The sequence below is a fragment of the Elephantulus edwardii genome, unplaced genomic scaffold, assembly GCF_000299155.1.
Source record: "Elephantulus edwardii isolate Elephantulus edwardi_28Jun2011 unplaced genomic scaffold, EleEdw1.0 scaffold00093, whole genome shotgun sequence".
Taxonomy (NCBI): Eukaryota; Metazoa; Chordata; class Mammalia; order Macroscelidea; family Macroscelididae; genus Elephantulus; species Elephantulus edwardii.
The window spans coordinates 13174230-13193483 of NW_006399843.1; the positions used below are offsets into that span (position 1 = coordinate 13174230).

At 49.2% G+C, this 19254-nt stretch overlaps 1 protein-coding gene across 1 annotated transcript; it reads left to right on the plus strand.

Annotated features, from left to right (window-relative positions):
• Positions 1 to 1030: 1030 nt before the first annotated feature.
• On the plus strand, positions 1031 to 14977 carry ABCG4 (ATP-binding cassette, sub-family G (WHITE), member 4). The gene is made up of 14 exons (XM_006890856.1): positions 1031 to 1274; positions 5693 to 5810; positions 5911 to 6043; positions 6183 to 6233; positions 6403 to 6548; positions 7824 to 7947; positions 8066 to 8180; positions 8352 to 8494; positions 10230 to 10328; positions 10566 to 10734; positions 10818 to 10918; positions 12573 to 12731; positions 12893 to 13011; positions 13228 to 14977. Exons 1-14 carry the CDS (start codon positions 1037 to 1039, stop codon positions 13451 to 13453), a joined length of 1941 nt encoding a protein of 646 aa, XP_006890918.1. The 5' UTR covers positions 1031 to 1036; the 3' UTR covers positions 13454 to 14977.
• The last annotated feature ends 4277 nt before the right edge of the window (positions 14978 to 19254 follow it).

The window sequence follows — 19254 nt, forward strand, 5'->3', positions numbered from 1 at the left end:
CCTTTGCTACCCGGGCCCCGGCGGCGGCGCGGTCCCTTTAAGAGCGGCGGGCCGGGTGCGCGGCGCCTGGGAGGGGAGCGCAGTCGTCCCGAGCGCTCGGTGGACGCGGCGCTGGGGGGGACCGGCTGGGGGCCGAGCGCGGCCAAGCCGGGTCTGCGCGCCCCTCCAATCAGCCCGCATCACCCAGGTCTGCCCTCGCGACCGGTGGCCTGGGTCCTCCCCTCCAGGCGCCCCGCCCCGGCCCCGCCCCGGCCCCGGCCTCCGGGACGAGGCGCGGGATCGCGGTGCCGCAGCCCCCGGGCAGGTGAGAGGAGCTGGAGCCTCGCTCCATCCCTGGCCGGCGGCCGCGCTCTGCGCTCCGCAGCTCGGCTCTGCTTCGGCCGTGGGGCGCGTCAAGGTGACTAGGCATGCGGGAGATTGGGGGGAGGATCAGTCCGCTATAGGGGGACTTAGCTGAGAGTAGGATTTAGATTCGTCTGTCTTTAGGGAGAGTCTAGGGCGCTTGGGCCCAGGGGCGCCGGCGAGAGGGACCAGCCAGGACGTCTCGTCCAGGGATGGGGAAGGAGGACGCGGTGGAAGGACCAGAGTCTCCTCTTCCTCCACCCTCCCCTTGTCCACCCTGCGCTCTCCATGCAAACCTGACCTCCTAGGGGGCAGCCTTGGCCAGCTGTCCCATTCCACCCGCCCCCCTTAACCATCCAGCCCCCCGGGTGTGCTGGCCTGCGGGGTAAGGAGATTACAGCCAGAGCCGGGAGGAGGGAGCGGGTGATGGCTTCAAAGGGCCGGGCTGGGGCTGCCCGAAGGTGCCTGGGACCCGGTGGAGATGGAAACAGAGCGAGGCTGCAGAGGGGATGGGTCTTGCTGTCGGTGATGCCCAGGACGCAGGGAATAGGGGCTGATAGTGAGCACCGGCCCTGAAGAGGAGGTTGGAACGGGTGGTGGGTGAGTCGAGCGTTAGAAAAGCAAAGGTGCTCTGAGCAGGGGCTTAGGGTCTGCCCCAGCTGAGCAGGCCATCTCTGAGCAGGCCGGCGGCGTGATGGCGGAGAAGGCGCTGGAGGCCGTAGGCTGTGGACTTGGGCCGGGGGCTGTGGCCATGGCTGTGGCGCTGGAGGACGGGGCAGAGCCCCCTGTGCTGACAACGCACCTGAAGAAAGTGGAGAATCACATCACCGAAGCCCAGCGCTTCTCCCACCTGCCCAAGCGATCGGCTGTGGACATCGAGTTCGTGGAGCTGTCCTATTCCGTGCGGGAGGGGCCTTGCTGGCGCAAACGGGGTAGGAAATGGCCTGGTGGGGAGCTGGGAACCCTGCTGGGTGTTCTCTTCTGGAACTTGTGAGGCCAGGGCGCCTTCTTTCTTGCAAGTCCCACATCAGTGTGCCCTGTGGGAACTCTGAAATCTGTGCCTTGGGGCTACCCTCACTGTGGACCCAGGTGCGGTTGCAGGGTCTGTGCATCCCAAAACTGAGAAGTAACACTGCAGGGCACTAGGCTCACTTCTTCTAAGCAGACACTGTGACACTGTGGTCCTTGGTGGGTTTTCCTTTGTTACTTTTAGTAGACTCCCTGCCTTTGAGGGCTAGGAAGAGAATGGAGGGGAGCTGTAACTTAACTGAGGGGAGGGGATTCCTCACTGTGTACCTATAGGACATGCTGATCTTTTTAAGGTGTTTTCATTCCTGTCACCTTCCTTCTTGCCACAGTCCTCTGAGGTAAGTAGTGTGATTTGTCAGGCTAATAGTCATCCTCATGTTACTAATAAGGAAACTGAGGCCCCAGGAAAAGTTGAATAAATTGACTAATGACATACAGCTAATAAGTGGCAGGGCTGAAAGCAGAAGCTGTGGGTCCTGGCTCTCCATGCTCTATTCTTTTCCTTAAGAATCCCGGTACATTACTTTTTATATGCCAAAAAATTGGTTTGGGAGCAGAGAAGTGGGGGGAGGGAAGAATGTTGGTATAACAGGATTTCTTTCTCCCCCTAGTCAGGACAAGTCTGTATAGGGCCTGGTTCTCTGCTATCCCAAACTCCGCATCCTTGCCTTGAGCAGCTTGAGCAGGGGATAGGGAAGCTGGGTTGGTTCTCAGAACCTGGGTGTAGGCCAAGGGTGGAGCTGGAGCATTGTTCTTTGAAGCTTGAGAAATAGGTTTGAGGTGCTTTAGAGCTAAGTATGAGCTGTCTCTTGCACTCCCCACCCTTACTCCAGTAGAGAGCCAAGAGGTTTTGTGTGTGTGTTTCTGTGTGTCTGTGTCCCCAACACCTCTACCTAAGACAGTGGAAACTGAGGCATCTGGGCTCCCTGCCCAGTAGTCTGGCCTAAGCCCGATCCAAAGACTAGCTCTAGGCAGAATGATGTGGCAGTTGTTGTTTTTTAGCCTTTTTACTTCCTCACATTCTTAGGGAGAAATAAGGATATAAAGAATTATGGAGAGGTGGGTCAGCCCTCTGGTTTCTGCAGCTCACTGGTCAATCCCTCCTTTTGACCTTGACCGCCCCATTCTGCTCTCCTGTTCATTTTCTCATCTCTTCATCCCTTGCCCCTTTTGAGTCTCTTCCCTTATCTCTCTGGTTTATCTTTCCCTCAAATACCTCTCTCCTTTTCTAGAGGACAGATGTGGAGCTAGGCAGAGAGCAAACAGGACAAGGGGTATGAAGGGAAGGCTATTTCTGCTCTTCCTAAGTTAGGATTTGCCATCCCAAACCCATTGCCAAGGAGCTCTGGAGGCATAGTCCATAATATGTTGTCCTGTTAGCCAAACACGTTGGCACTAAGTCAATTCCAACTCAATGTCAATCTTTTATGTAGATATGATTTTATAATTTTTCAGAGATTCTCTCCTATGAATTATTATTACTTGATTTAATTTTTACACTAAACCTTTTAGCAACAACAAACCTTTTAAGTTGTTGGGAGGAAATATCATTGCACTTATTTTACAGATGAGGAAACTGAGGGCCTGAAGATTAAGTGGTCTGACCATATTACAGGTATTGACTGAGCCTAGCACTTCAATGATGTGACCTTTCCATTAGAGTTTAGGCATGACATGATGGCATCTTGCTGCTTCTCCTCCTTGTGGTGCCAGACAGGGCCTTCAACTTTATTTCTTATAGCCATCACTCTTTAACTTTTCTGGAGTTTTACCCAACATTTTATATCATTTCCAGGAGTTTCTGAACCCTCTGACCTCCTATGGGCCACAGACCTTTGGTTAAGTTTCTGCTTTATAGAAAGGGGATAGCTTGCTGTTTCTGGGGTGAAAAGTCCAAACAATTTGTTTGATGTTTCTCCAGCCTATCGATTTGACAAGGCCCCTTCCAGGCTGAGCTCTGAAGGGACATCAGGAGTCTGGAGACCTGTGTTCTTTTAAGCGACATGACCTTGGCAGTCTGCTTACCCTCTCTTGTTCTCACTTTCCTCATCTGCAAACAAGGATGATCAGAATGCCCACTGCACTTGTTAGGAAGCTCAACTGAGACAGTGTCTGTGAAAGAGCTTTGTGGAAGGCAAGTGTAAGATGATATTTGTATCAGGCATCCAGGCTCACTCTAGTGCTCAGCTGTGATTAAATGAGGGGAAGGTTTATCATTGCCAGTTTCTTCCTCTGCAAAAGAAATCACTTCCTGTGAGTGGCTTTGAAAGGCATATGCTGGTGTGTGCAACCAGATGCCTTTCTGATTGATGGAGTCATTAGTCTGAGGCAGAGGGTTGGAATCTGAGTTTCCCTCTCCTTATGAAGAACTTGCTATGTGATTTTGGGTGAGTCACTGGATGTGCCTGAACTTTAGTTACCTAACTTACATCTCTAGAGGAGCAACTTAAGTAATGAGCTTTGTAAACTGTAAAGCACCCTGACACTTTAGCATGGTCAGAACATAACATTGGACATTGGTTCCTATAGCACACAGCTATATGTGGGGGGGAGGGGACAGATGGAACCAGTGGCAAGTCCTTGGTGCTCTGAAGGGAGGTAGAAGATGGCACCCCTTTCCTTGACTGCCAAGGAAATGGTGTGAAGGAATTGGTCTCTGTGAGGGCCAGGAGAGGATGGTAGTTAGCAAAGTTTTGGAGAAGATCCTCACCTAAGGCAGGTCTGCGAGTACAGCATTCAAAGTCCTCTTCATTGACTTCATCCTTTCTCTTCATCTGAGTTTAACCTGGTGACTCCAGTTGGTCTCTGCCCTGTGTTCCTAGATTATTCTATAATATCTGCTTGTATAACATCGTCCCTGATTTGCCCTTTCATCCTCACCCCTACTGTTTATTTCTTATTCTGGATTCTCATATTCTAACTGGTGTTTTCTTTTTAAGATCATAAGTATCTTCTTGTCTATTTTTCTTGCCTCCAGTATAGAGGAACTGTGATTTCTTTTTTTTTTGTCTACTGTTTGGTACAGAGTTTGGTATATGTTGCTATTGTTATGTGCCTTTGAGTCAGAAGTGATTCATAGCTGACCCCTTCAGCGGGTTTTCAGAGGCTATACGTTGCACGGGAGGATACAGCAGACATCAGTAAACATCTGCCAAGTGTGATTAGTAATAAAATGCCACTTTTATTTATTTTTTTCCTTGTTGTGTACTGTCAAGTCAGATCCAACTGGCACAGGAGGAAAATGCCACTTTTAGCACTCTGTGTGCCAACCTCTGTGCTGTCTGCTTTACATCTCACTGAACCTTTACAATTACCTTGTGAAATAGGTACAATCATCCTCATTTTACAGATGAGGGACGTGACTCTCAGAGAGGTTAAGCAACTTGCCTGAGGTCACATAGTGGGTAAGTGTGCAGCCAGGATGTGAACCCAGATCCACTCGACTTCAAATCAGTACTCTTAATGCATATACTGTCTTCCAATGAATGAATGAAAGGTGAGATTTTACCAGGGCATGTTGAGGGCTAGAGAGACAAGTCTGGTAGACAGAAAGAGTGCAAAGATTTTTTTTCAGAGTGAGGCAGACACGTATGCACGGGACAAACACTTAACTGAGCATCTACTTCACGCCAGACAGCTAGCTTAAGTTACAAAGATGAGTAAGACCAGGACCCTACCTCCATGGAGCTCACTGAGTAAAGGCTGGGGAAGGGAGCTGAGCCTCAGTCACATGAATAAGGAGCACAAACATGTGAGGGGGGGAATGGAGAGTGCCATGGAAGCTGAAGGGAGCCAGTCCTCCTTGCAGGGCTGCAGGCTGGGCCAGCGGCTCTTGTGTTTATGGAAGAGAACCAGAGTTTCTCTGGCAACCATCTGCTGTCCCCCTAAGAGCTGTATGGCTTTTTCCATGGCCTTTAGGACGGGATTGTTACCCCTGGTGCTTTGATAGTGGTATTTTTTAGGGGACTAGGGAGGGAGCTCTGGTAGCCTACTAGTAAGGAGTTGAGCTGCCAGCCAAAAGACAGGCAATTCAAATCCACTGGCCACTCCTTGGAAGAAAGATGAGCAATCTCTTCCTGTGCTACTTACAACCTCTGAAAACCTGCTGGAGGGTCAGCTATGAGTCAGTTCTGACTGGATGCCACATAACAACACAAAATGAGGGGATATGGGTCACTTGGAGAATGGCTTCTCCATTCCAACCAAACCAAACCAAGTAGGCACCTCTTATTTTATTGATGATCATAGTAGCTTCTAAGTGTTTTGAGGTGCTTTTGCCCATTATAATTCTGATCCTAAGCTTCCCTCTCACTCACTGCAGGTTATAAGACTCTCCTCAAGTGCTTATCAGGTAAATTCTGCCGCCGGGAGCTGATTGGCATCATGGGCCCCTCAGGTGCTGGCAAGTCCACCTTCATGAACATCTTGGCAGGATATAGGTGAGGAGAAGGCTGAGGCGGGATGGGAGGCGGGGCCCAGGAAGGAGATCCCTTGGCAGGTAGGTAGGTGTGATCATTGTACATTCTCATGCTCCTGCAGGGAGTCTGGCATGAAGGGGCAGATCCTGGTCAATGGGAAGCCACGGGAGCTGAGGACCTTCCGCAAGATGTCTTGTTACATCATGCAGGATGACATGCTACTGCCACACCTCACAGTGCTGGAAGCCATGATGGTGAGGTCATTCTCTCTTCCCATCCACCCCTGCTGAGCTGTTCTTTTACCCTCATTCCAATCTTTGTCTGAGGGGGTCACAACAGTGCCCCCCACCTTGCCTCAGGCCACATTTAAGTAACCTACTCTCTGGGCTCCAGGTCTCTGCTAACCTGAAGCTGAGTGAGAAGCAAGAAGTGAAGAAGGAGCTGGTGAGTGGAGAGGGAATGAGAGCTTCCCCATTTGGTGCCACTGAGTTCTGGGGCCCAGAGCTGGAGGGTGGGAGAGTGGACCTAGGAGGGGGTGCTATTTAAAACTGGGTGATGCTGGAGGTAGCAGATACTGCAAAGCTGATCTGGCGTGGGTTGGGGGGCTGGCCAGGTGACAGAGATCCTGACGGCACTGGGCCTGATGTCCTGCTCCCACACGAGGACAGCCCTGCTCTCTGGCGGGCAGAGGAAGCGCTTGGCCATCGCTCTGGAGCTTGTCAACAACCCACCTGTCATGTTCTTTGATGAGCCCACCAGGTAATTCCCCCCTTGTCTTCCACCAGAACCTTCCCTCCCCAAGCCTTGAACTGGGCCTACAAACTGGAGACAAAAGTCCCTGCTTGCAGCCTCCAGCATCCAAGAAAAAGGCCTTGCTCCTCACCTCCATCCTTAACAATCCTGCCTCCACTCGCATACCCTGTGCCTGTGAACAGCCCCATCCGTCACCAGGCAGAAATCCAGTTGTCCTCAGTTCTTTCATCGCCTCCTCCCCTCTGGAGCTCCAGAGTCAATCACAGGGGCCTGTTGATTCACCTCCTTCAGATAGCTGCTCTCAGATTCACCCTACCCTGTCCTCAAGCTCAGCACATCATCAGCCCATGCTTGCTTTTCCTCAGCAGATTTCCCCTCTCCTTGCCTCCTGTCTCTCAGCTGATCCTTCCCTTAAACCTGAGCCAGAGTGATCATTTTCAAAGACCAACCTAGCCATTCTCACTCTGCTTTGAAATACGCAATTGTTTGCCATCAGAAGTCAGATGACCTACAAGGTCTTAGTCTCAACCTACTTCTCCAGCCTCAGGTCTTGCTCCATCCTGTTGTGTTCTAATAATACTGAATTGCTTATAATTTCATCGTCAAACCATGTGTTTCATGCCTCTAAGCAATGCACATGCTGTGTCTTCTGCCAGGAATGCCCTTCACCACCACACTCCCCTTTGTACCTTTATCTGGCTTACGTCCATTTTTTTCCCTTCAGTATCTTTTTAAATTGTGATAAATACTTATATGCTATGTATGTGTATTTGGCATTTCAACAGTCTTTACATGTGCAGTTCAGTGACTTGTATTATGATCCACACGTTGCTCAACCATTACCTTTGTGACCTGGCTTAACTTTTACTTCTTCCAGCTCACTCAGTAAACCTCTGATACCCTCTGACACCCTTGTGCCGTGAGCTAATTCCTGCTCCTTATCATCCCCCTCTGTTTCTACAGCACTTTCCACAGGATCTGACATGATCTATGCCCTTGCCTACTTCTTCCTCCAGATCAGAATCTGTGTCTTATTTGCTTTTCATCATCATCTCAGTGCCTGGTCTACAGGTGCTCATTCTATGCTTGCCAAAGTGAGCGGTGCTCTGATCTCCCTTGCTTTCAAATACTTGAACCCTAGGGGTGTACATGATGTGTAGGTGGCTAGACTGACCCTTTTCTGCCAGCTCCATTCCCTGCATAGCAGCTACACCACCCCAAACACCTCCCTCTTTCGGCCTGCCACCTCACTTGGTTCTCTGGTGACCTCTCTCTGGGCAGTGGTCTGGATAGTGCCTCCTGTTTCCAAGTGGTGTCCCTCATGAAGTCCCTGGCCCAGGGAGGCCGGACCATCATCTGTACGATCCACCAGCCCAGTGCCAAGCTCTTTGAGATGTTTGACAAGGTGAGACATCAAAGATGATTGGTCTAAGGTGAGGAATGGGAAGAAGATCAAAAAGATGTTGGTGGGGTCCCACTTGTCACCCTGGTCATGATTTCTCAGCCTTGTCTTTTCACCTCAGCTCTACATTCTGAGCCAAGGTCAGTGCATCTTCAAAGGCATGGTCACCAACCTGATCCCCTATCTGAAGGGGCAGGGTTTGCACTGCCCCACCTACCACAACCCAGCTGACTTTAGTAAGTAAGGGCCTAGGGGAGGGACAGGGATAGGGTGGTGGTGGGTCCAACCAGGGGGTAGAGATCTCTTGCTTACTCCCCCCCACCACCACACATCTCAAGAAGAGGGGTTGGCTTGCCCTTGGGCAGGTGGACCTTAAATAAATAAGTAATCCCTTTCGTGCCCCCCAGTCATTGAGGTGGCGTCTGGCGAGTATGGAGACCTGAACCCCATGTTGTTCAGGGCTGTGCAGAATGGGCTCTGTGCCATGGCTGAGAAGAAGAGCAGCCCAGAGAAGAATGAGGTCCCCACCACCTGCCCCCCTTGCTCTCAGGTAAGTAGAGATGGAGAGGGCAGAAAGGGCAAAGTAGAGGAGGGGAGAAGGGGCCATGGAAGGTGGTCCTGGCAAAGAGTGCCCCAAGAGGAATCACAACCACTGGGAACTAGGAAGAACACAGGCCTTGTTGTTGAGTGCCATCTGCTTGATTTTGGACACATAGTAACTCCATGTGACAGAATAGAACTGCCTGCACCACAGGGTTTTCTAGGTCATAATGTTTATGTGAGCAGGTCACCATGTCATTCTCCCTCGAAGCTGCGGGGTGGGTTCAAACTGTCAACCTTTTGGTTAGTAGCCGAGCTTAACCATTGTGCCACCAGGGCTTAGACTGGGAATAGACCTACTGTTAACAGCAGTGTGACCTTGGGTAAGTTACTTAACCTTTTTGACCCTCAGTTTTCTGTCAATTTATTCATTCAGCAAAGTCTTACTGAACATCCACAGTGCGTTCTCAGTGGCACCCCCAAAAATCTAAAACCCAAACTGCTGCAATCAAGTCAATTCTGACTCACAGCAATGACCCTGCAGGATAGAGCAGAGCTGCCCAGAGAGTTTCCAAGGCTGCGAATCCTTACGGAAGTAGATTGCCTCATCTTTGTCCGGTGGAGCAACTGATGGCTTTGAACCCCTTGATTAGCAAATTCCTTAGCTACTGCACTACCAGGGCTCTTTCTTGGAAAGCAAGACAGACCTTATCTCTTGAGGCCAGTAGGTCTTACTGTCCACTCCAACTGGAGGTGAGGATATTACTTCACAGGGTAATGAGAGGACTAATTAGATAATCACACCAAGCTCTTAGCACCTTATCTGCTACAGCTGGTGTTTGTTTTGCTTTAGTTCTCATCCTTAAATAAGATACTTTAGCCTTCAGAACTGCAAGGGGGTAATTGTTACCACTACTACCATTATTAAATAATGTTACTGTGAAATTGTAGTCATAAAGGAATTCTCCAACTGTGAAATTGTAGTGATAAAGGAATTCTCCAACTTTAGGATAAATTTTATTATTATATACATATTTTTTTAAATTCATTGTTGCAAATTTGCTTCCCCCCCACAGCCCATCCCACAATGCACCCCTTCTTCCAGATTGTTGTCATACTTATAATGTCTAATCATACATTCGTCTCAGATAGTTCTTCCCCTTATCTGATCTAGTGAAGTTTTCATGGTCTATCCACTCTTTCCATTCTCTCCCCAACTACCCTCTCCATGTCAATCTTATAACAGCAGTGTTATGCACTATTCATCTTTTTTGTGACTGCAATATTTCACTCAGGGTAATGTCCTCCCGGCTCCCCCATGTTGTGTAACATTTTACAAGTTTATTGTTTTTCACTGATGTAATATTCCATTGTGTGAATGTATCATAGTTTTTCTATGCATTCCTTTGTTGATAGACACTTGTGTTGCTACTATGAATCAAGGATAATATTTTCCCTCCAATGAGTTGAAGAATAGAAGAAAAACAACTGCCTTGCTTCCACCTTGGTTGTCCAGGATTCCCTTTCCCTCTCAGTTTTTTCCTCATTAAGTATTGCTCTCTAAGTCTCACTCCAGTTCACACCCCCAAATGCAGCTTCCTGCTACAGAGCTCAGTGGTGGAGAATTCTTCAGTCAACCGAGAAGACCCCTGCGTAGGGGAAGGTTCCAGGAGTTTCCCCATTCCCTAAGCAGGGTGGGCACTGGGGGTGGGTAGGCTCACCTGACCCAATTTTCTCTCCCCCAGGAAGTGGATTCCATTGAAAGCCACACCTTTGCCACCAGCACTCTCACACAGTTCTGCATCCTCTTCAAGAGGACCTTCTTGTCCATCCTCAGGGACACGGTGAGGCATCAAGTTGGGGCAGAGGAATCGAGGTTTTGGGGGGCCTAAGATCTTAGCAGCTGGGATGATAGTGGGGTCCCCGCTCCAGCAACCCCCCAGTGGAGTGTATGAGTCTGTGAGGGCAGCTCTGAGTTCCTGTTCCAGTGTGTCCTGCCCCGCAGCCTGCCCACCCTTGGCCTGGGTTCGTCTTACCTCTTCGTCTCATACTCCCATGATGGTGGCCCCCTCCTCCTCCAGGTCTTGACCCACCTACGGTTCATGTCCCACGTGGTGATCGGTGTGCTCATTGGCCTCCTCTACCTACACATCGGTGACGATGCCAGCAAGGTCTTCAACAACACTGGCTGCCTCTTCTTCTCCATGTTGTTCCTCATGTTTGCCGCCCTCATGCCAACTGTGCTCACCTGTGAGCTGAGCTGCCCTGAGAATGGGACATGGTTGGGGCCAAGATGTTGGGGCATTTACACTAAAATCTATCTGTCTCTTCAGTCCCCTTAGAGATGGCGGTCTTTATGAGGGAACACCTCAATTACTGGTACAGCCTCAAAGCATATTACCTGGCCAAGACCATGGCCGATGTCCCCTTTCAGGTGAGCTCTTCTTCCTGTCTGCCTGCTGCTCCCAGCCTGTCTTTCTGTCTCTGCCTTTGCTTGTTCCCTCATGCTATCACCTTTCATCCTCTCCTTTCCCTCTATCCACTTGATAAACAGTTGGGTGTTACCTACTGTGTCCCAGGCCCTAATGCCAAGCACTGGGGATAAAGCAACAAACAAGACTGACATGCTCTTGACCTGTGGAATGTATGTCTAGTAGAAACAATGAATGACAGAAATTGCTGTCTATAATAATCACACAAATGAGTGTGTATTGAACATAGTAATAACATAGGCCCTAGAGCCTTGTTTCTACCTGCTACTTGTTTGGATAAGTTACCCCTCCTTGCTGCAGGGTGGCCATCTATAAAATGGGATGATTGTTTCTGCTGCAGCATTATCTGAGAGAAGTAATTAACAGAAGTCAAGTGCTTAGAAGAGTGCTTAGCACATACTGGCCAAAACCAGTTGCTGTTGAGTTAATTGTGACTCATGGTGGCTCATGTGTCGAAGTGGAAGTGGCTCCCCAGGGTCTTCATGGCTGATTCTTCAGGAATAAATTCTCAGGCCTTGTTCTTATAGAGTGTCTCTGGATGGACTTGAGCCTCCATGGTTAGAGGTCAAGTGTGTTTAACAATTCGTACCACTCAGAATTGTTTTTACTTTAAAATATTGTCTTTTTAGGGAGCTCTGGGGACCTAGTGAGTAAGGAATTGTGCTGCTAACTCAAAGGCATGTGGTTCGAATCCACCAGCAGCTTGATGGGAGACAGATGGGCAGTCTCCTTCCATGCAATTTACTGCCTCTGAAAACCTGCTGGAGGGTTATCTATGAGTTGATTCCAACTCAACAGCAATGAGTTGTTGTATGGCATTTTGGCACAAGTAGACATATTTTTTCTCCCTTTCTATCAGGATCCATCTATTGAGATCCTGGTCAGAAAGTTCTGGTAGCTGGGCACCTTCTAATTCTTCTGCGCTTGAGATAGAGGCAGGCTGTGGTTCAGAGTGACAGCCCTGTGGTCTGGTTCCTTCTTGGATTCTTGGGTTCATGTTTTTCTCTCTTACTCCCGATCAGTAGAGATCAATAGCTGTACCTCAGAATGTTAGCTAATTTTTTTTAACTATAAAGATAGATTTATTAGCAAGTTACATTCCAAAAGATGACCCTTCCTCCTTGGAAAGGAGATATGGAGGAGGCCAGAAATTAGCTATTTTTGTTGTTATTACCACCACTAACTTATCTAAGCACTAGGGGTGCCACTCATCCACAGATACCTTAGTGAAAATGAGACCAAGGAGCTCTCTCCTCAGGGTGGACATTGCATGGTGCCAGAGTGGGTGGCAACATGAGCAGAGCACAAAGTAGATCTCAATCTGTGGTTGCTTCTTATTTGGGGAACATCCTGCCCAACTGTGTGTCTGGTCAGACTCTGCCTAAGGGAAGAGGTAGGAATAGAAGGTGAAGGAGGTTCAGGCATTAAGGGGACATGAGCTTGTCTGAGGTGACAGCTTGAGCCAGAGCCTGGAGGCAGGTTCACTCCAGAAACTGGTATTCTTGGAGTCCCTGCCTGCTTGGAGAGTGGAGGGCCATGGCCACTGTGCCCTTCTTGCTGTCTGGTCCTCCAGCCAGCCCTGTGCCTGCTCCCCAGGTGGTGTGTCCAGTGGTGTACTGCAGCATCGTCTACTGGATGACGGGCCAGCCAGCCGAGACCAGCCGCTTCCTGCTCTTCTCAGCTCTTGCCACAGCGACCGCCTTGGTGGCCCAGTCTCTAGGGCTGCTTATAGGAGCTGCCTCCAATTCCTTGCAGGTGGAAGGGGCCTGAGAGAGGATGGGGGGGTGTATCATAACAGGAAGCAGAAACTGGCCATGAAGGGAGGGATGGACCTGTGGGAAGCCCTTGGATCACCCCAGTCTTGAGTCTGTCCTGGCCACCCCTGAGACAGCCAGGCCTCCCTCTACTCCCCTCAGGTGGCCACCTTTGTAGGTCCAGTTACCGCCATCCCTGTCCTCCTCTTCTCTGGCTTCTTTGTCACCTTCAAGACCATCCCCACATACCTGCAGTGGAGCTCCTACCTCTCCTATGTCAGGTTAGTGTCCCTCCTCCTTATCTGCCCCTGCTCCTCCCTGTGGGAGGCCATGGCCTGATCTTCCTGGGCTGTGCCAAATCTGATACTTGTCCTCATATACTCTGGTCAGGGCAACCTGATTAGCACCCAAGAATAAGAACATTGCAGCTGAACCCTGGCAAATGGCTCTGGAAAGAGAGGTCCCTGTACCTTGCCCTGACACCCCTGCTTACCTAGGTATGGCTTTGAGGGTGTGATCCTGACGATATATGGCATGGAGCGAGGACACCTGACATGCTCAGAGGAGCGCTGCCCCTTCCGGGAGCCACAGAGCATCCTCCGAGCGCTAGATGTGGAGGATGCCAAGCTCTATATGGACTTTGTGGTCTTGGGCATTTTCTTCCTGGCACTCCGGCTGCTGGCATACCTCGTGCTCCGTTACCGGGTCAAGTCAGAGAGATAGAGCCTTGCGCCTGACCTGCGCCCCAGTCCCCGCAGCAGGAAGCCTCCAGTCCCAGCCCTTTGGGACTGTTTTAACCATGTAGACTTGGGCACTGGTTGCTGGAGCAGCCACCCTCCCCTCCCTCGGCTCCTCTCCAGACTGGCCAGTGGACAGCACTCCCAGCCTTGGCCTTGGGGGTGAGGGCGCCAGCCTTCCTTGCCACACCCAGGGTTGATGCAGTCTGTAGCTTCCTCCCTCTTCTCTCCAGCACCTGCATGCTGAGACCACTAGGAGGCTGCCCATTCTTTCTGTCCCTTGGCACCCTCCTCTGTTGTCTGACCAGGAGCACCAGGCTTTCCACACCTAACTTACAACTGACCAAAGTGGTCCCCTCTGGGGGACCCCACCACACAAGTGTTTGTAAACTGAGCTGCTACAAGGTTGGTGTTCCAGGGCTGGGCCCTGGTATGAGGTCTCCTGGATGTTCCATATAGACATTGGAATGGAGCAGAGAAGCACTCTGGACGTGTCTTCCTGCTTCCACCTGGTTCCCATCCCCAGACCTTGGCTTATTTGGACAATCTACTGGGACAGAAGCTGGGTTTTCTGTCTTGGTTCCCCCTCCCAGTTCTGAGGTTCAGGCAGGCCTGGGGCCACAAGAGGCCCCTGTAGCTCCTCCTCACCTTCAGTAGGAGGTAGGGCCTAGTGGCACTTCTGCAATAACGTCTGTATTCTTTCCCACCTGCCACTGGAACTAGTGAATGCACTTTATTCTGACAGGAGGAGGTGGGGGAGACCCAGGCCTCCTTTCTCGTTGCTTCTAAAGTATTGTCTCAAAATGCTCCCTCAATCTGCAGAGTTACAGGCACATATTTGCGAACAGGCAATCCCAGCCATACATACAATCACCATCCCCTGCAGCTCAAAGGAGTGGTGGTGCAAGGTGGTGGGCGTGCCAGTTGAAGGCAGTGCCACGATCTTTCTGGTGGGGCCCACTTTGGAGACGTCTAAGGATAAAGCTGGTGCTGTTCAAGGTGTCTCAAGGATCTGCAGGTGTCTACTCCCCAGTCTTCCCTCCCTCCCAAGCCAGGGATGGCACAGGGCACTAACTCCCTGGAGTTTAGGACCCACACAAGCACAGGCCTGGGCAGAAGCTAGCCTAGGCCACCGCCACCCTGTGGCCCTCTGGCATGTCAGGCTGGCATTCTCACCCTCTCCTTCCCCAGCCTCTCTGCTGCTCATTCAAAGCCCCCTCCATGCTGCCTCACCCCCTCAGCCACGGTGGCCCCAGGGCATCACAGGGACAAGCCCTAGGTGGCAGGGTGGCAGACACACTTAGAGCCTATCTGTCTTCCCTGGTGGGGTTCAGGCTCATTCTACTTCCCATCTCCCCTTCCCCACAGCACTTTCTCCCTTTGTTCCTATTCACATACCCTCACCTCCCCTCACCCTGCCACGGATTCTTCCCTTACACAGAGATGCCAGTTGTATTTGTGGGATTTCACCCATTATTAATAAAACCTATATTTATACAGTATGCAGTGTATTGATTTGTGAGTCTTACTTATAGCCATGAACTGTGAGGATTTGACAAAGTATTGATTTAGGAACCTGGAAGCAGGAAAAGGTAAATGCCAGGTGTATACTGGATCAATGAGTGTTTGGCTTATGAAATTTGTGCTTCATACTTTGCATCTTGCAAATGCTTTACTCTCATCATCCCAAGGGCTCCCGTGCCAACTATACACTATCCGTCACGACCATTCATTTTTTAAATTAATTTTTTAAAGTTTTATTTTGTGTGTGTGTACCATCAAATTGGATCTGACTGGCACAGGAGGAGATTGCCCCTCCTTCTCTAGCAGAGTATCTGGTGGATTCAAACCATGTGCCTCTGGGATTGCAGTGTAGCTTTTTACCACTAGGCCGCCAGAGCTCCCTACGACCATTCCTTTTTTAAAAAAATTTAATGACAGTTTACAGAGACTTAGGGTTTCCAGTCATGCATTCATTCTTGCAATGACCATTCATTTTTAAATTTTATTTTATTTTTATTATTTTTTGGTGTATGTACCATCAAATCAGTTCTGACTGGTACAGAAGGAGATTGTCCCTCCTTCTCCAGCACAGGATCTGGTGGATTCGAACCACGCACCTCTGGGATTTCCGTGCAGCTTCTTGCCACTAGGCCATCAGACCTCCCTGACCACTCATTTTTTAGAAGAGAGTACTGAGACTTGGGTTACATGATTTGTCTGAAGGCCTTCAGCTAGTAGAGAAAGGATCTGGTCTGGAAACCAGGTCTTCTATCTGCATAAGCTGGTGATACTTGTTGATGATGGGTCTGTGTGCTGTGCTGAGGGCCCTGGGTCTATGGTTCGAGTGTGTCTCTGCCTGAATGCCTATGATCCTCTCTTCAGTGTTCACTGAGCCCTAGTTGTGCTTATGGGGTGGGCTGGGGGTGTTACTGGTCATAAAGGGCAGCAAAAGTGGGGGTAGCAGGGACCTCATTGACTCACCTTGGCATTCCCCTTTTCTCCTCTCCCTCCTGGTTACAGATAACCACACCTGAACCATTAGTCACCAGCAGTGCAGATGCAAAGGCATGTCGAAGATATGGCAGGCTCCCTGCGTGTCATTTTTTAAAGTTAATATTTTTATCATTCATATATATTGTGTTTCAAGCATGTACATCCTGGATGCCATTTGTGGGGGGGGTGCCACTGAGCAGTTTCTATTAACAGCTATGAGAGATCCCTCAGTAACTTAGAACTCAACCCCACTACTCACTCAAAGTCAGTTCTGACTCCCAGCGACCCTCCATTAGGTTTCTGAGGCTGTAAAGGTTTATGGGAGGAGACTGCCCATCTTTCTGTTTCAGGGCTGTCAGTGGTTTCGAACTGCTGTAGAGTGTGTAACTTTTGGGTTAACAGCACAACCTACTATGGACTATGCCTCCAGAGCTCCTACTACTGTCGTAACGAGAACCTCCGTGGGTGAAGGCAGACTGTGCTCTTGCTCAGCTGAGTAGAGAAAAAGAGGAAGAAAACAAACAAAAATAACTTGAGCACCCAACAGACCATTTTTCATCAGCAAATGCTTTTAGTTGTTGTTAGGTGTCGTCTAGCTGAGTATGACTCAATAACAGATCTGTACCCTTTCCTATCCAATGCCATCCTCACACTTCCTGACACAGTAGAGTCTGTTGTGGCAGTCACCAGGTCAATCCACCTGGCTGAGGGTCTTTCTCTCCTTCATTGACCCGCCACCTTTCTAATCATCATCTCCCTTCCCAAGGGACCACCCCTCCAAGCAACATGCCCCAAGTATGTGAGATGAAGCTTTATCATCTTTGCCTCCAAAGAGCACTCTGATTGCACCCTTTCTAAGGCATATTTGTTTGCTCTATTGTCTATCCTTTGGATGTTCAGTGGTCTTCTCCAATGCCAACTATGCCCCATCCATCAAACCATTTGTAAGATGCCTTTGAGCTGTGATGTTGGAGAAGAGTGCCAAAGATGAGAGAGGGAAAGCTTGGAAAATGTATAATTTTTATGTGGCTAACTCTAAGAAGAATGAGAATCCTGAAACACTTGATCCTGCTTATGTGAAATGTATATTTGGACCAGGAGCAGTAGTCAGAACACCACATGGTTCAAAACTGGGAAAGGTATATGCCAGGATGTGTCCTATCTCCATATCTTTTCAGTCTATATGCAGAACAGATTGATTATCTGGGAGGCTGGGCTCTATGAGGAGAAATGTGGCATCAGGATTGGTAGAAGACCCATCAACAACCTGTGTTATGCAAATGACACAACCTTGCTTGCTGAAACTAAGGAGGACCTGAAGCTCTTGCTGCAGAGGGTCAAGGACTGCAGCCTTCAATATAGATTGAGGCTCAATGTCAAGAAGACAAAGATTCTCACCACAGGACCGAATGGCAGCATTGTGATGGATAGTGAAGAGATTGAGATTGTAAACAGCTTTAGTTTGCTTGCCTTCACAATCAACACTCTTGACACCAGCAGCCAGGATATTAAAAGACATATTGCACTGGGAATGTCTGCTGTCAGAGGCCTCTCCAAAGTACTGAAGAACAATGGTGTCAGTCTGGAGACTAAGGTGTACCTGATACAGGCCATGGTCTTTGCAATCACTTGCTATGCATCAGAGAGCTGGACAATGACTAGGGAGGATAGAAGGAGAATTGATGCCTTTGAGCTGTGGTGTTGGAGAAGAGTATTAAATATACCATGGACTGCTAGGAAAACAAACAGATTTGTCCTGGAGAGGGTGAAGCCAGGCTGTTCCTTGGAGGCAAGGATTCTGAAGCTTTGTCTGACATACTTTAGACATGTTGCAAAGAGGAACCAGTCCTTGGAGATGAATGTCACGCTTACAGGGTGGAGCGACAATGCAGGAGAGGAAGACCCTAAATGAGGTGGATTGATTCAGTGACTAGGGTAATGGGAGTAGGTGTGTTAGAGACAACGAGATTGGCACAGGATAGAGCAGGATTTAGGACTGTTGTACATAGGGTCACTTTTAGTCACAGGTGACTTGACGGCACATAACAACAACACAACAACAACTGCCATATGTGTTCAAAGCCATGCAGTTTGAATCCTTTCCTCAGGAGAAGGATAGGCAATCTCCTCCCATTCAGTTAACTGCTTCTGAAAACCCACTGAAAGCTTCAGCTATGAGTTGGTTCTGACTTGATGGTACACACCAACAACAATGTATTCAGTAAAAGCTTAACAAGCTTATATTTTTGAGCTGATATGATAGCCTAGTGGTAAGGAGCTGCACTGTTAACACAAAGGCACATGGTTTGAATCCACTAACTGCTCTGCAGCAGAAAGATGGGAAATCTCCTCCAGTGTGATTTACTTGATTCTGACTTGATGGAACATAACAACATTATAATAAAGTTATCTAAAAGATGGGTGTCAGATGTTTGTACAGGGGTATAATTTCTGTGCTTGCCACAGGCATGACTCTCCATAGACATGCTTCTGTGAAGGTGGCCCAAGGTTTGGAGTGAGCAAGTGTTCAGAGGTGCTTCAAGACTGCTAGAAAGATGGCTCAAGAAGAGCAGAGTGTGTCATCCTCCATCTTCTGGGCCTGAAGCTTGAAACTTGTGGCAGAGACTGCTGTGATCCTGCCAGTTGTGTGTGCGTGTTAAACGGGCCTCATCCTTTCCTGGAACACATTACTTGTGCCTGAAACACCTTACTTGTGCCTCATACTAGTGCCCTGCCCTAAGTGAGGATCCAGTCCTATGGCTGGTATGGTGCTTGCCTGGAGATGAACTTTGTGGCTTAAGCAGGAGTGGGAATGGGAAGTGGGAAAGAGTCCCAGTTCTGGATTCTAAAATTCCAGTTAGCCTTAGGAGGCCTTTTGGGTGCCACGTTCACCCTAGAGTGATGCCAGTGAATGACTGACTACACGAGTCAGGGACCGTGAAACCTCATCATTCTGGAGTCTCTCTTAAGATGCACCATTTAAATCTTCCTCTTTTTATCAAACCATATATTTATATGTTCCCTAGAGAGCTGAAGAGAGTGAGCCGCCATTCCAGGGCCAGCAAGGACCTTCAGGTACCGAGGCCGTTCACAGAAGGGCTCACATATTTGTGCATAAAAGTCTTTTGATTCTCACAGCAACCTTATGAGGCTGCTAGGATTCTTCTTCTTCCTCACGATGTGGTGACTGACTTAATATAGCTCTTGCTGGAGTTTGTTCCATAGAGAGAAAGTCCCTCAGGGTTTGTGTTTGCAGAAAGACCAAAAAAACCGAGCCAGAGCCAGAGTAAA